Raw genomic sequence first — 12,500 nt, 5'->3', positions numbered from 1 at the left:
AAGATGAATTATTAACCAACTAATTAACAAAATAATTACCAATTGTGGGAATTTTGCAATTAAAATGTAAAATAATTCATCTTACCTTGTGCAATCATTCATACCCTCTTTCAAGAACACAGTCTAATTTCAACCATGGTATCACAAGTGGATACTTTGTATACAAATCAGCTTTACTAAAAAATCTTTTCAAGCTTACAAATTTTGCCACAAATCAATCCTCTCAACACAAAACCATACACAATAATGCTGAAACAAAGAACACTGGTAGTAAATTCAAGTAGAGTGAGGCACACAAATTTAACACTAACATGCACATGAACCCAACACAAGGCTAAGAGAAGTTGAGCTTGGACTTCCTTTATTGCATAATGATCATTAATATCTTCTGTATTCAGTAATCCAATTATCTCAGACTCTGAATTTTTCATAATAATATTGACAGTAATAACAATAATAACGATAATAATGGTAATGATGCTGGTTAATAGTAATAATAATAATAACAATAATAACAATAATGATAATAATAATAACATCAATAATAATAATAACGATAATAAAAAATAGTGGTGATGATAACAATGAGAAAATAATAAAAATGAAGAAAAAAATAAAAATAAAATAAATAAAGAATAGGAAGTCCAAGCTCACAATATTACCTTTCTTTTAGCCCCTCGGCCTTAACCCTATTGTGAAGATGCAAGTTTAGACTTTTTTGTACCTGTATGGAGGCGTTGTGGTTTGGCATCCCTGAAGAAATAGAAATGAGCACTGTAAGCGCACATGGGGAGAGAAAGAGAAAAGAAAACGCGTCAGTACTTACATTAACAGACAAGTGCTTGGAAAATTATGACTCACGCAGCTGTCATCAGATTTAGCAAGTCGAGAAAGAAACTTAAAAACACATGAGGGACCGATGAAAATATACTTATACTAAAAATATAGGAACTCCTCAATTATGAATTCAAACTGGAAGAACAGCTGGGTGGTCATACAAACACAAAATCCCTCATGGTTCCTACACAAAAAATTCCCTGTTCTAAGTATTTACAATGTTCTTGAAAATTGGACTGCACTCATATTCACCTTCACTTGAAAGCAAACTAAGTATTACTGTATACTGAAAAAATCACTAAATTTCACTAACTTACAAAGACCAAATAGACAAACAAGGACAAACCAGAAAAAAATCTAAGGCAAAACAAATATCTGCACAACAAAAAATTTAATGATAATAAAAAAATGATAAAATAAAATAAACTCGACTGACTGGAGCATATAACTAACATACCAGCGATGACAGTATTGATGCATTCATAGAGCAGAGACATTGCTGAGGTGCTGTGGATGGGAAATATGATTATGCTTAATGGGTATATAAGAAAAATAGGATATAAATATCAAATCCAGAAAACTAGTACTAAACAATATCTACTTCAAAATTCCTGTGAAAATTTGATTCTCAAGTAACAGTTTTAGATAGTTTTTGGTGCTTTAGTAGTGAACTTATTCAGTTACATTACTTACAATGTAAAAAAAAATAAATAAATAAAAAAGTAAAACTGCAAAGAAATCATGAAATTCTATTGTCCCTCCCTCAGCAATAAGAAAAACTATAATCTACAGTACCGGATCATAAATTGTACTACCTCTTACTCCCTACAGCAGAGTATTTTACATATAAGGTACTTTTCTTTGCACTATTAAACTTTTAAAATGGAAATCATTGAAGTGAATAGTGTTGGCACAGTTACAGAACAATCTATCATCTACACATGCACTATGAATGGCATGCACATATGCAAGTGACTCATTCTCTTTTTGCTTGGTAGAATTTTGGCAGTTGTGAAAAGTAGCTGTTGCATAAAAGGTTCCTTTACTTTAATAGTCAATAAATAACTGTAAATTATCACGCATATGGCAGTCTATCATTGGGATTCTAAAACTGGGTCTTTACTTGAGCTTAAAAGGATATAAATGTAATGACTGATTCGTTACTAATAAGATAACTGATAGAACTAATGTAAACCCCTGTAAAAAAAATAATACAAGGCCTGACAATACAAAAATAAATCAAAATTATTTAAAAATCATTTCTTGTACAGTCTTGTTTCTCTAGATGTCCAAAGGTCTACAACTAGAAGTCTGCACAAATGTCCTTAATGTTCCCACCATCCTGTTATATACACATAAAAAAGCAATTTATGATTATAAAACAATAAATCCCTTCCATACATGTATATATCTGCAACCATCCAAACTTGTAGCAACACATTCAAATTCATGCATGCATATGCACACTTTCACATACCCTAATACACGCCAATTGTATACACATGCATACATATACACTCAAGCATGCATACACACACAGGCTCACACACACATATACACAGGTGCACACACACAGGCACACACACACACAGGCACACACACACACACACACACACACACACACACACACACACACACAGCGGCACACACACGCACACACACAGGCGCACACACAGCGGCGCACACACGCACACACACACACACGCACACACACACACACACACACACACAGGCACACACACAGACACACACACAGGCACACACACACACACACGCACACGCATACACACACACACGCACACACACACACACACACAGGCACACACACACACACACACATATATATATCCCCTCAAACACCCTAACACACTTTGTCATGTCAACAGCTCTGCAGTCATTAAGCAGTATAATACACGTTTACCTGTGGATAAGATTTGTGAGGGGCTCTATCAGCTTCTTGCCTAATCTGGGCTCTAAGGGGGTCAGAGCTCCAAACTGCCAAAAGGAGGGAAAGCTCCATCATTACAAGGGTCACAAGACTAGCACAGTTAGATACTCAGCTGCAATACGTTGACAATAAAAAGACTTACAAAAGGGTTACAAATACATACATATGATGAAGAGAACAAGAATGAAAGGTCTACAGTTTCTCCTTACAGTTCTAGATACATACAGAGAATGAAAACAATCTAAAACAATCTTTATTGGGATATCATTGATAAGTATGGAGAAAAAGGAGGAAGGTTGTCAAAGGCTGCAATAAATGGAAAGTCTGTAAGAGTGTGGCACACAGCACTCTGTTTTTGCCTGATGTCTTATAACACTGCGTGGTCTTTTTACCTAATGTCCATTTAAACTGATCAGGTTTTAATAAAAAATATTTAAAGAGAAAATAATAATATGTAGTTAATAAAACTAGAGAGATTGCAGAACATAATAAAGTATACAAGAAAAACAAAAACTGCAATAAAAAGGATATACAGAAAGAGATCATGAAAAAGAAAGAAAACAAAAAATCATTACATAGTGTGTTTGATAATGAGAGATTATCATCAGAAAATGGAGGGGCAACAGGACTTAAAAAATCCTCTATGATTTCCTTGTGAATTTAGATATATATTTTTTTCCTGACTTTTTTTTTAATATGTGTATAAAGGTAAAAAAGGCAAACAAACAGAATGCAGACACTGTATATAATAGTTAAGTGTGTGTGTACACTACTCACTAACTTTGTGTGCTAAAAGAAACATTCTTCTGAAAGAGAAAGCCAAGAAAAAAGCAGAGAGAAATAGAGGGTACATGGGCATGATGACCAAATACAACATTTTCAATAAAACACGACAATGAGTCTGGAGTTGATTATAACGTTCTGACAGATGCCTAGTTCATTCTTTCAGCGTAAGTCTTGTCCCTGGATATAGAAAACTGCTACTTGCTGCAGAAATAATTACTTCTGTTCTGCAAGAATGGCCAGAGTGCTAAACAAAGTTGCCAAATTTGTAAAGATGATCCACTTTAACTACAATTTCACTATACTGTGTCAAGCCTTAATGCTCTACAAAACAACCTGCAAATCATCTTTCTTTTCCTACTTCAAACCTCATAAAATAGTTGACCATATTATATGGTTAAACTATTGACTCCTATGATAAAAGCTTTCCTAGCAATACAGCAAAAAATAGACTATATAATTCTCATCATTTCCAAGAAAAAAACAACGGCATGCACTAAAATAACACATTATAGAATGGTGACCAAGACTGAATGTAAACTTGTCTCCAAGGAGTTGGTATTGTTACACACTGAATCTCTACAATGAACACGAATCTAGCAGTGAGGTAAAAGAGGGAAATGACAAATGCTGCAAAACAAATTTTCAACCCAGGCAGGTGCAACCCTAATTATTGTTTTTTTCTTTCTTTCTTTGATTTTGAGTGGAACTATGCCCAAGGTGTTGTGGTAAAATTACGCAAAGGGACTTTCAATTCATACTGTGGTACCTGCTTATGATCTCAATGAGAGGCTCACTCAGCCTCCTGCCCAGGCGGGGCTCAATGCTCGTGAGAACCCCAAACTGAAATGACTTGTCTGTCAGCTCGTCAAAATAAATAAGATTATCTGAATGCTATGGAAAAAGGGAAATTATGAATACTATATAAAAAGGGAAATTATGAAGAAAAATATACACTGAGGGCTTTTTCATCACAGTTCTAGAACAAAAAAATCATTAATAACAAATAATTAAAGAAAAAATCAAATTTGGTGGCTAAATAAACATCCCTCCAAACTAAAATAATGAACATAGCAGTATGCAGAAAATCTGAAATATGGTATATTTGATTTCAGATTAGGCAGAACATTACTTTTGTAAGAGTACATGGATTAAGAAAAAGAAAACAAAGGGAGAAAACATGAAAAACTCCAAGCATTTCAATTACTTTATTCTGATCATGATCATCTGGAGACTAAAAGAGGCTAATATAGGCCTACATATCAAAAGTGTGTAGTTTGCGTGACTTTACAAAGATGTCTATTGAGCAATGTTCCGGCCAATTCAAAATCTGTTGACTATCAGGACAACATGTATGATAAAAATTATTTATAATATAAAACTGGAGAAAGAAAAGAAAGATTAAAGTGAGTAGACAAAATTACTCTAAAAAAATATATATATATACATATTTATATAGAAAAAGTTAGAGGGATAATTCAATTGAGAAATCCCTGATACAATACTGCCTGAATAAAAGAACCTGAAAATGATGCCTTTAAAGAATTGAGGAAAACTGAAGAACCAAAACAGGTGATATCTTGTATGGAGGAAGATCAAAGAAGTTTTCCTAAGAAGAAAATTAATGAATGTAGAGCAAGAAAAGATGTAATAATTTTACACAATCACCTACAAAAACATTTATTAAAATATTATGCTATATCATTCACTGCAAGCAACTGGTACGAATCCTGTGAAAAATGTAAAATTAATTAATTCTCCTTGTCAAACTGATACAGGTGACTGAAAATACAAACAGATGGTTAGAAATAGTAGAAATGCTTATATAAAAGCTAAATGGTCAAAATCATCTCTGGATATTATAGAATACAAGTCCTCTTTAATTCAGGCTGGATATTGAATCTCTTCGTATGGAAATAGAAAATGCAGTGTTGCAGTGCCTTCCAATAATAATTACTTTTGTAACACTGGTAATCAAATATAAAACTGTGGTAAATATTACTATGAATGATAAAATTTGCATTTTCTGAGAATCATTTATGACCTTCATAACTGTATATTTGGAGAGTCAGGTGATGTGGAGTTAAGCTCTCTACTGTTCTGCTGGTATTAAGGTTTTTCTTCTGCCTCCAAAGTATTTTCTGGCCATTTACTTTGAAGCATAAATGCCATTGCAATACATTGCTACAAATAACTTGACAAGTGAATGATGCAACAGAGAACTTAATTTTTGAGCAAACATGGGATGATCAATATTTTATAAAATTTCAGTGCTCACTCACCAATTTGATGATCTTGATGAGCATCCAGTTGTTGGTGGAAGAGGTCATGAGTTTGAAAAAGACTGGTGCAAGGCTCAGGTAATTCTTGGGGTTCTTGCGTGCCAGCTCACAGATAACATTGACTGCCGCTGACTGCACACCAGGGTCTGGATCTTCCAGCTTCTCCTTGAGCCGGGGGAAGGCGGGTCGTAAGGCCTCAGGAAACTTGAGAAACACTTTGTATAGGAGGAGAACAGCCTTTTTCCGTAGGTATGGCTTGGTTGATGTTAACTGGTAAAGTGGAATCTTCAATGAGTTTCAAAAGATAAAAATGAGCATAAAAATAATATCAAAGGATCAGGAAGAAAAAAAAATATCGCACTATCTATGTAATGGTAAAGACACAATCTCCTATAAATTTATTTGTACTCTTGGCAATTTGCAAGTTTTAGTATCCAGTCTTAAAAAAGTGACATTACCAAGGTCATGACATCATTGGCCAAGTCTCTAGCAAGATCTCCACTGATGAAACAAGCAAGGCCAGTAAGTGCAGTGCCTGAGTCGTACATGTTTTGACTGTTGAGGTCTTTTCGAATCATATTTGTTGTCAGCATGAGGACCTGAAATTTAAAAAAATAAGCATGTTAAAAAGACCAATAGCATTATAGCACTACCTACACGTGAGATTAAAAATGGGAATAGTAAAAATCAAAAAGAAAGTAGGGGAGAGAGGCAGAGGAGGAGGAGGAGGAGAAGAAAAGAATTCAGCCTGGATAATAATCCTGAACATCTGAATAAAAGTAGAATTTAACCCACTCCTGATGGGACTTCCCAGAGCCATATTTTCTGGGGTAGTTTCTCCTCAATGACCACAGTGAGGGCCAAACAAGCAAACAATTCCTTAGTATATCTTTGAGCAAGATTGATCTAGCTTGCTATATTATGGGTTGTCATCTGGTTAACCCCTTGCCACTGGGTGGCATGTACGTATATGCCAAGGCTGTTGTGGACCAAGAAATGGGTGGCATCTCATCACAACCATTTTCACATTTAATGATATAAAAATATAAGCTTTTAGTTGCCTAATGTTGCCCGTAAACTGCTGAGCAAGCTCCATACAAACGGGAAACTGTCGATGTATGCCATGTTATTTGCCACTTGTCAAATTTTTAACCCAGAGTTAATGGGCTAAGAGCTGTTATAGTGAAGTTCCTGAGAAATACTGGGTAACTAACTGCACACTGAATACAGATTACAAGTACAAAAGTTGATAAAATAACTAGAAATTGTGCAATGTATTTAGAATAGAGCACTATGCCCAAATAAGAAATATAAATACTATAGCAACAACCACAACAACAATAATATTAATAACAACTGCCTTCTATTTAAATTATTCTTCTTTGGTTATTCTCCTTACCTCTGTATCTTGGTGGAAGCACTGTGAAGCAGCTAAGTAACCAATTCTCTTGAAGGTGAACTTGGGAGAACTCATCACTTCAATGATGTTGAATCCTGCCCAACTGATGTCATAACCCAGCATTTGCAACTGCAGAAAATGGACTCATTAGAAGTAATCTTTCACATTGTAAGGATACCGAAGTATGGTTTTATTGACAAAAAAAAAATCTCAAATAGTAGAGGGGGACCAATACCAACATCTTGATATACATGTGATTTAACTAGCTGCACATTCATTTGAGTTTTGGATCTATAAAAATAGCTAAAAGACTATTTTTAGATTTTTAAAATAAAAGATTCCCCTCCCCTATTTTGCTAAAAAAAATTCAAAACCATTCATATTTTTAAATCCGGTATTACACTCACTCCTCTCCAGAATTTACTCACTTTCCATCTCATGCTCCCACTCACCCACTTTCTCACTTTCTCACACATATGCTCTCTGACTCTCTTTTTTTGTTTATTTTCTTTCCATTTTCCTCTCTCAGCCTTTTCTTACCCTCTTATTCCCTAAAAAAGAAATGCCCTCAATATACAGGAGAGTCCAGCTTACAAAAGAGATAAAAAGTTAACCATATACTTACATAAGTGAGCTTCGCGACTGCATTGGCTTTGACCGCTAAGTTGTCTTGCCTCAGTTCGGTCTTGATTTCTTCCATGCATTGTGCTATATATTTGGGCTGAAAGTAAGTAAAAAATAGAAAATTAATCAAAGCTATAATGACAAAATAATAACAATACAAACAACATCCAAGCTATGTAAACATTTGCCAAACACCTGTACACTGTATATTCTGGGAAAAGTGTCAGATGTTTACACCTACAGTGTTTATACTATTTTGATTTTATCAGTCCACGCACTGAGTGCTACATGTACCGGCCAGTGATACTGGGTGGCCAAACCAACAAAAACAAAAAGGTCAATACAGGGTCATTCCACATCAAACCATCAAAAGAAAATGTGAAATCTAACCCACCATCTCAAAATTGTCTAAAACTTAGCAATTTCCCAAAATTTGCTTTTGATATTGCAATTGGTTTGGGCTCCACAGCCATTTAAGTTTTTAGGTCTCAAGCCCACTAAAATCCTTAAAATTTTGGTTTGATTTTTACCAAAGGCTATCAAAGAGGGAAAGAGGGAGAGAGATAGGGAGGGAGGGAGAGAGAAGGGGAAGGAGAGAGAGGGGGAAGGAGAGAGAGGGGGAAGGAGAGAGAGAGGGGGAAGGAGAGAGAGAGAGGGGAAAGGAAAGAGAGAGGGGGAAGGAAAGAGAGAGGGGGAAGGAGAGAGAGAGAGGGGGAAGGAGAGAGAGAGAGGGGGAAGGAGAGAGAGAGGGGGGGAAGGAGAGAGAGAGGGGGAAGGAGAGAGAGGGAAAAGGAGAGAGAGGGAGAAGGAGAGAGTGGGAGAAGGAGAGAGAGGGAGAATATGGAGGAGAGAGAGGGGGAAGGAGAGAGAGGGGGAAGGAGAGAGAGGGGGAAGGAGAGAGAGGGGGAAGGAGAGAGAGGGGGAAGGAGAGAGAGGGGGAAGGAGAGAGAGGGGGAAGGAGAGAGAGAGGGAAGGAGAGAGAGGGGGAAGGACAGGGGATGGAGGGGGGAGAGAGAGAGAGAGAGGAAGGAGAGAGAGGGGGAAGGAGAGAGAGGGAGAAGGAGAGAGAGGGAGGGGGAGAGAGAGGGAGAAGGAGAGAGAGGGGAGGTTCAGGGAGAGAGAAGGAGAAGGAGAGAGAGGGGGAAGGAGTGTGAGAGAGAAAAGGAAGGAGAGAGAGGGGGAAGGACAGGGGATGGAGGGGGGAGGGAGAGAGAGAGAGGAAGGAGAGAGAGGGGGAAGGAGAGAGAGGGAGGAGGAGAGAGAGGGAGAAGGAGAGAGAGGGAGGAGGAGATAGAGGGAGGAGGAGAGAGAAGGAGAAGAAGAGAGAGGGAGGAGAGAGAAGGAGAAGGAGAGAGAGGGAGGAGAGAGAAGAAGGAAAGAGAGGGAGGAGGAGAGAGAGGGAGGAGGAGAGGGAGGGAGAAGGAGAGAGAGGGAGAAGGAGAGAGAGGGAGGAGCAGAGAGAGGGAGAAGGAGAGAGAGGGAGAAGGAGAGAGAGGGGGAAGGAGAGAGAGGGGGAAGAAGAGGGGAGGGAAGGGGGAGGGAGAGAGAGAGAGAGAGGAAGGAGAAAGAGGGGGAAGGATAGAGAGGGGGAAGGATAGAGAGGGAGAAGGATAGAGAAGGGGAAAGAGAGAGAGAGGAAAGAAGAGAGAGGGGGAAGGAGAGAGAGGGGGAAGGAGAAAAGGGGGAAGGAGAGAGAGGGGGAAGGAGAGAAAGGGGGAAGGAGAGAAAGGGGGAAGGAGAGAAAGGGGGAAGGAGAGAGAGGGGGAAGGAGAGAGAGGGGAAGGGAGAGGGGGGAAGGAGATGGGGGGAAGGAGAGAGAGAGAGAGAGAGAGAGAGAGAGAGAGAGAGAGAGAGAGAGAGAGAGAGAGAGAGAGAGAGAGAGAGAGAGAGAGAGAGAGAGAGAGAGAGAGAGAGAGAGAGAGAGAGAGAGAGAGAATACATAAGAGAACATTATAAGTGTAATGATAAAATCTTTTTTCAGAATATGAACTAGTAATTTGGTAAATTAAAGTAGTGGCCTCATCCCCACAGAAAAGACAAGAAAAGGAAAAAAAGGGATAAAAAAAATCAATAGGCACTAAAAGACATAATGCTCTTTTTATAATTTTTCTGATTATATAATGCAGAAAGAGAGAGAACAGAAGAATAAATGGCAAAAATATCTCTCGAAATTAAGCAAAAACAAACCACTAAGATAGCTCAGTTAATAATAGTAGAACTCTTCTTGTTTTCCCTAACAGAATTCGCAGCATGACAGCGCATAACAAGAGTTCCCCTGAGACAAAATGACATTCCATTTGCCAAAGCCTCTGCCCCTGAGCCGAGTTAATCCCCAGGACAAATAGCGGCATTTGCATATACTGAGTCACCTTTTGATCATGTGGCTCCTCCCAACAAACGAAGGTTGGATATTAGCTTTATCTATAGGTATAAACTATAGGCAACAGGAAAACTATGATTAGGGAAACCAACATAATTGAATACTGATCTAAACAATACAAGACAATAGTGTTAGAAAATGAAAAAAGAAAAGAAAAAGAAAAGAAAAGAAATCCCCTACACCACAGTGGCACAGAGAGCTGTCTGTACCCTCTCCTGCTCCACTTCTTCCCCTTCCCTTCATCTACTGCTGTTGCTGCTGTTCATGTTGCTGCTTCATACTGTTACTGCCCTTCTTTTCCTGCAGTTACTGTTGTGTCTGCTGCCCCTGGCATTGGTTCTCCTCCTGCCCCTATTGCTGCTTCCACTGCTCCTCCTACTTCTCTTCCTGCTTATAATGCTGGTCTTTATAATGCTGCAACTCCTTTGCTGCTGCTGCTGCTCCCATCATTCCCCAACTACTTCTTTTCCTGTACTCCTCTCCTCCTTCCATTCCCTCACTACTACTCTCTCAGCTTCTGCTGCTGTTCTTTCTACTTCTCTGCCCGCTACTCCACTCCTCCCCTCTCCCTACACCATTTCTTGTGCTCTTCCTATTCAATCCTCCTTGCTATTCTGAAGCTCTAATATCAGCTTATATCCAGTTCAATCCTCCTTGCTATTCTGAATCTCTAATACCAGGTTATCCCCTGTTCATATACTTATATTTCTGTGTTGATTGCAATATCACTGAATATGATAATACATATTTACATCTTACATTGTATGTCAGGTATATCAGTCCTGATGTCAAGAACATTAAATGTTCATTCACTATTGTCCTATGCATTATATTCAGAGTTTTATGACACATTTTATCATATAATTTGAGAGAATATATTTGAATAGTAAAAGTGACATATACAAGTAGTACTAGAAATAATAAGGCTAATTTCCACATGATAATGTTGACATGATAATAATTACAGCGAAAGCAAAAATAACATCATGGGTGCAAATCTATAATATCATAGCTTATATTTTCAATACGAAAATAATATTTTCTGGGCAGATTCAAAATCGGGAACCTGCCTGTGCGCCACCCGCCACAGGCAACAAATTCAGGGCGCAAGCTCCAATCTAGCCTCGCACCGGTGGGACGCCCAGTAATGTTTACATTTCTGAGTGTGTCATATGTGTGACACCCGTCATAAGTGGGTTAACATCCAAGCATTTACAAATTGTTTTACCCATCCCTTTATCACTAAATTATAACCAAAGAAGATATGACTGCATAACAGGAAATCATTAAACTCTTAAACGATGCACTGATTACAAACTGATGCAGCTGCTGAATAGCAATGCACTTAATAATTACTTTACCTACTATATTTGAATTCCCACAAAAAATTGTTGTATTTTTTATATCTACAAATGAAATTCTACATTGTGAGACCAGCTAAAACAGTTTCTCTTCATCCTCAGCCATGCCTGCCTAAATACAGTTGCATTTCATTTGGGGCTTAATATGTTAAGATACCCTGAAAAACTGAGCTCAACATGTTCTGCAATAATTTCATATCACTCAACCATGCGGTCACAACAAACTGATGCCAGGACAGCACATGCACTGTGATTTTAGTTTATCAATTATGCTTACATGTGCATGGCTCAACAACAGCTTAGTCACCACAGAACTAATTACAAGTCCTACTGAATCTCATCCTTTTCCTTGGTTTCAGAATAAAAAGTTATTGCTCATTTCTTACTGTTATTAGTATTGATAATGATATAATAATTTTAATATCAACAATAGCAACAATAACCATAATGATATCAATAGCATTAGAAAATATAAAAGTTTCCCGAACATTCAGGGAATGGGGATATCATATGAGGTAAGGTAAAAGTAAAAATAGAAAGAAAGAAAAAAAAAAAAAAACTACAACAGAAAGAGCAATTACCCAGTGCCAATGGGTTCACAGATTAGATAACAAAAACCTTAAAGGACTAATGTCATAAACAGACAACTTTTAAATTGATCTTTAAAATCCTCTTCTCTACTGTCATGACCTGATGCATTTTTTGTGGGTGCTTTGAACTATACTCATGGCATTACAATCATGTAAAAAACAGTGAGCCGATATTCTTACATCTTTTGCTTGGAATGAGACATATAGAGTAGCAATTAATAAATCTGTCTGGCCACACCCACCAAACCATCCCCATAACCCATTCACCTAACAGTCACTCTTCTCCTCGAGACATT

General features: G+C 37.6%; 1 protein-coding gene across 2 annotated transcripts in view; it reads right to left on the bottom strand.

Moving 5' to 3' along the window:
- Nucleotides 1-12,500, bottom strand: part of g (adaptor-related protein complex 3, delta 1 subunit-like garnet) — a 44,522-nt gene that overhangs the window by 27,704 nt on the left and 4,318 nt on the right. The window contains exons 2-8 of one of the 2 annotated variants that reach the window (XM_070129537.1): nucleotides 7,875-7,970; nucleotides 7,250-7,378; nucleotides 6,309-6,449; nucleotides 5,851-6,120; nucleotides 2,759-2,832; nucleotides 1,295-1,344; nucleotides 725-774 (exon numbers count right to left, since the gene is read on the bottom strand). In XM_070129537.1, coding sequence (XP_069985638.1) covers nucleotides 725-774; nucleotides 1,295-1,344; nucleotides 2,759-2,832; nucleotides 5,851-6,120; nucleotides 6,309-6,449; nucleotides 7,250-7,378; nucleotides 7,875-7,970 — 810 coding nt within the window. The remainder of the gene's footprint in view (nucleotides 1-724; nucleotides 775-1,294; nucleotides 1,345-2,758; nucleotides 2,833-5,850; nucleotides 6,121-6,308; nucleotides 6,450-7,249; nucleotides 7,379-7,874; nucleotides 7,971-12,500) is intronic. The other variant, XM_070129538.1, reaches the window with a different exon arrangement.

The sequence above is a fragment of the Penaeus vannamei genome, chromosome 14 (assembly GCF_042767895.1).
Source record: "Penaeus vannamei isolate JL-2024 chromosome 14, ASM4276789v1, whole genome shotgun sequence".
Classification (NCBI taxonomy): Eukaryota; Metazoa; Arthropoda; class Malacostraca; order Decapoda; family Penaeidae; genus Penaeus; species Penaeus vannamei.
Note: the sequence above shows the minus strand (reverse complement) of the source record. Positions and strands in the feature narration are given on the sequence as shown.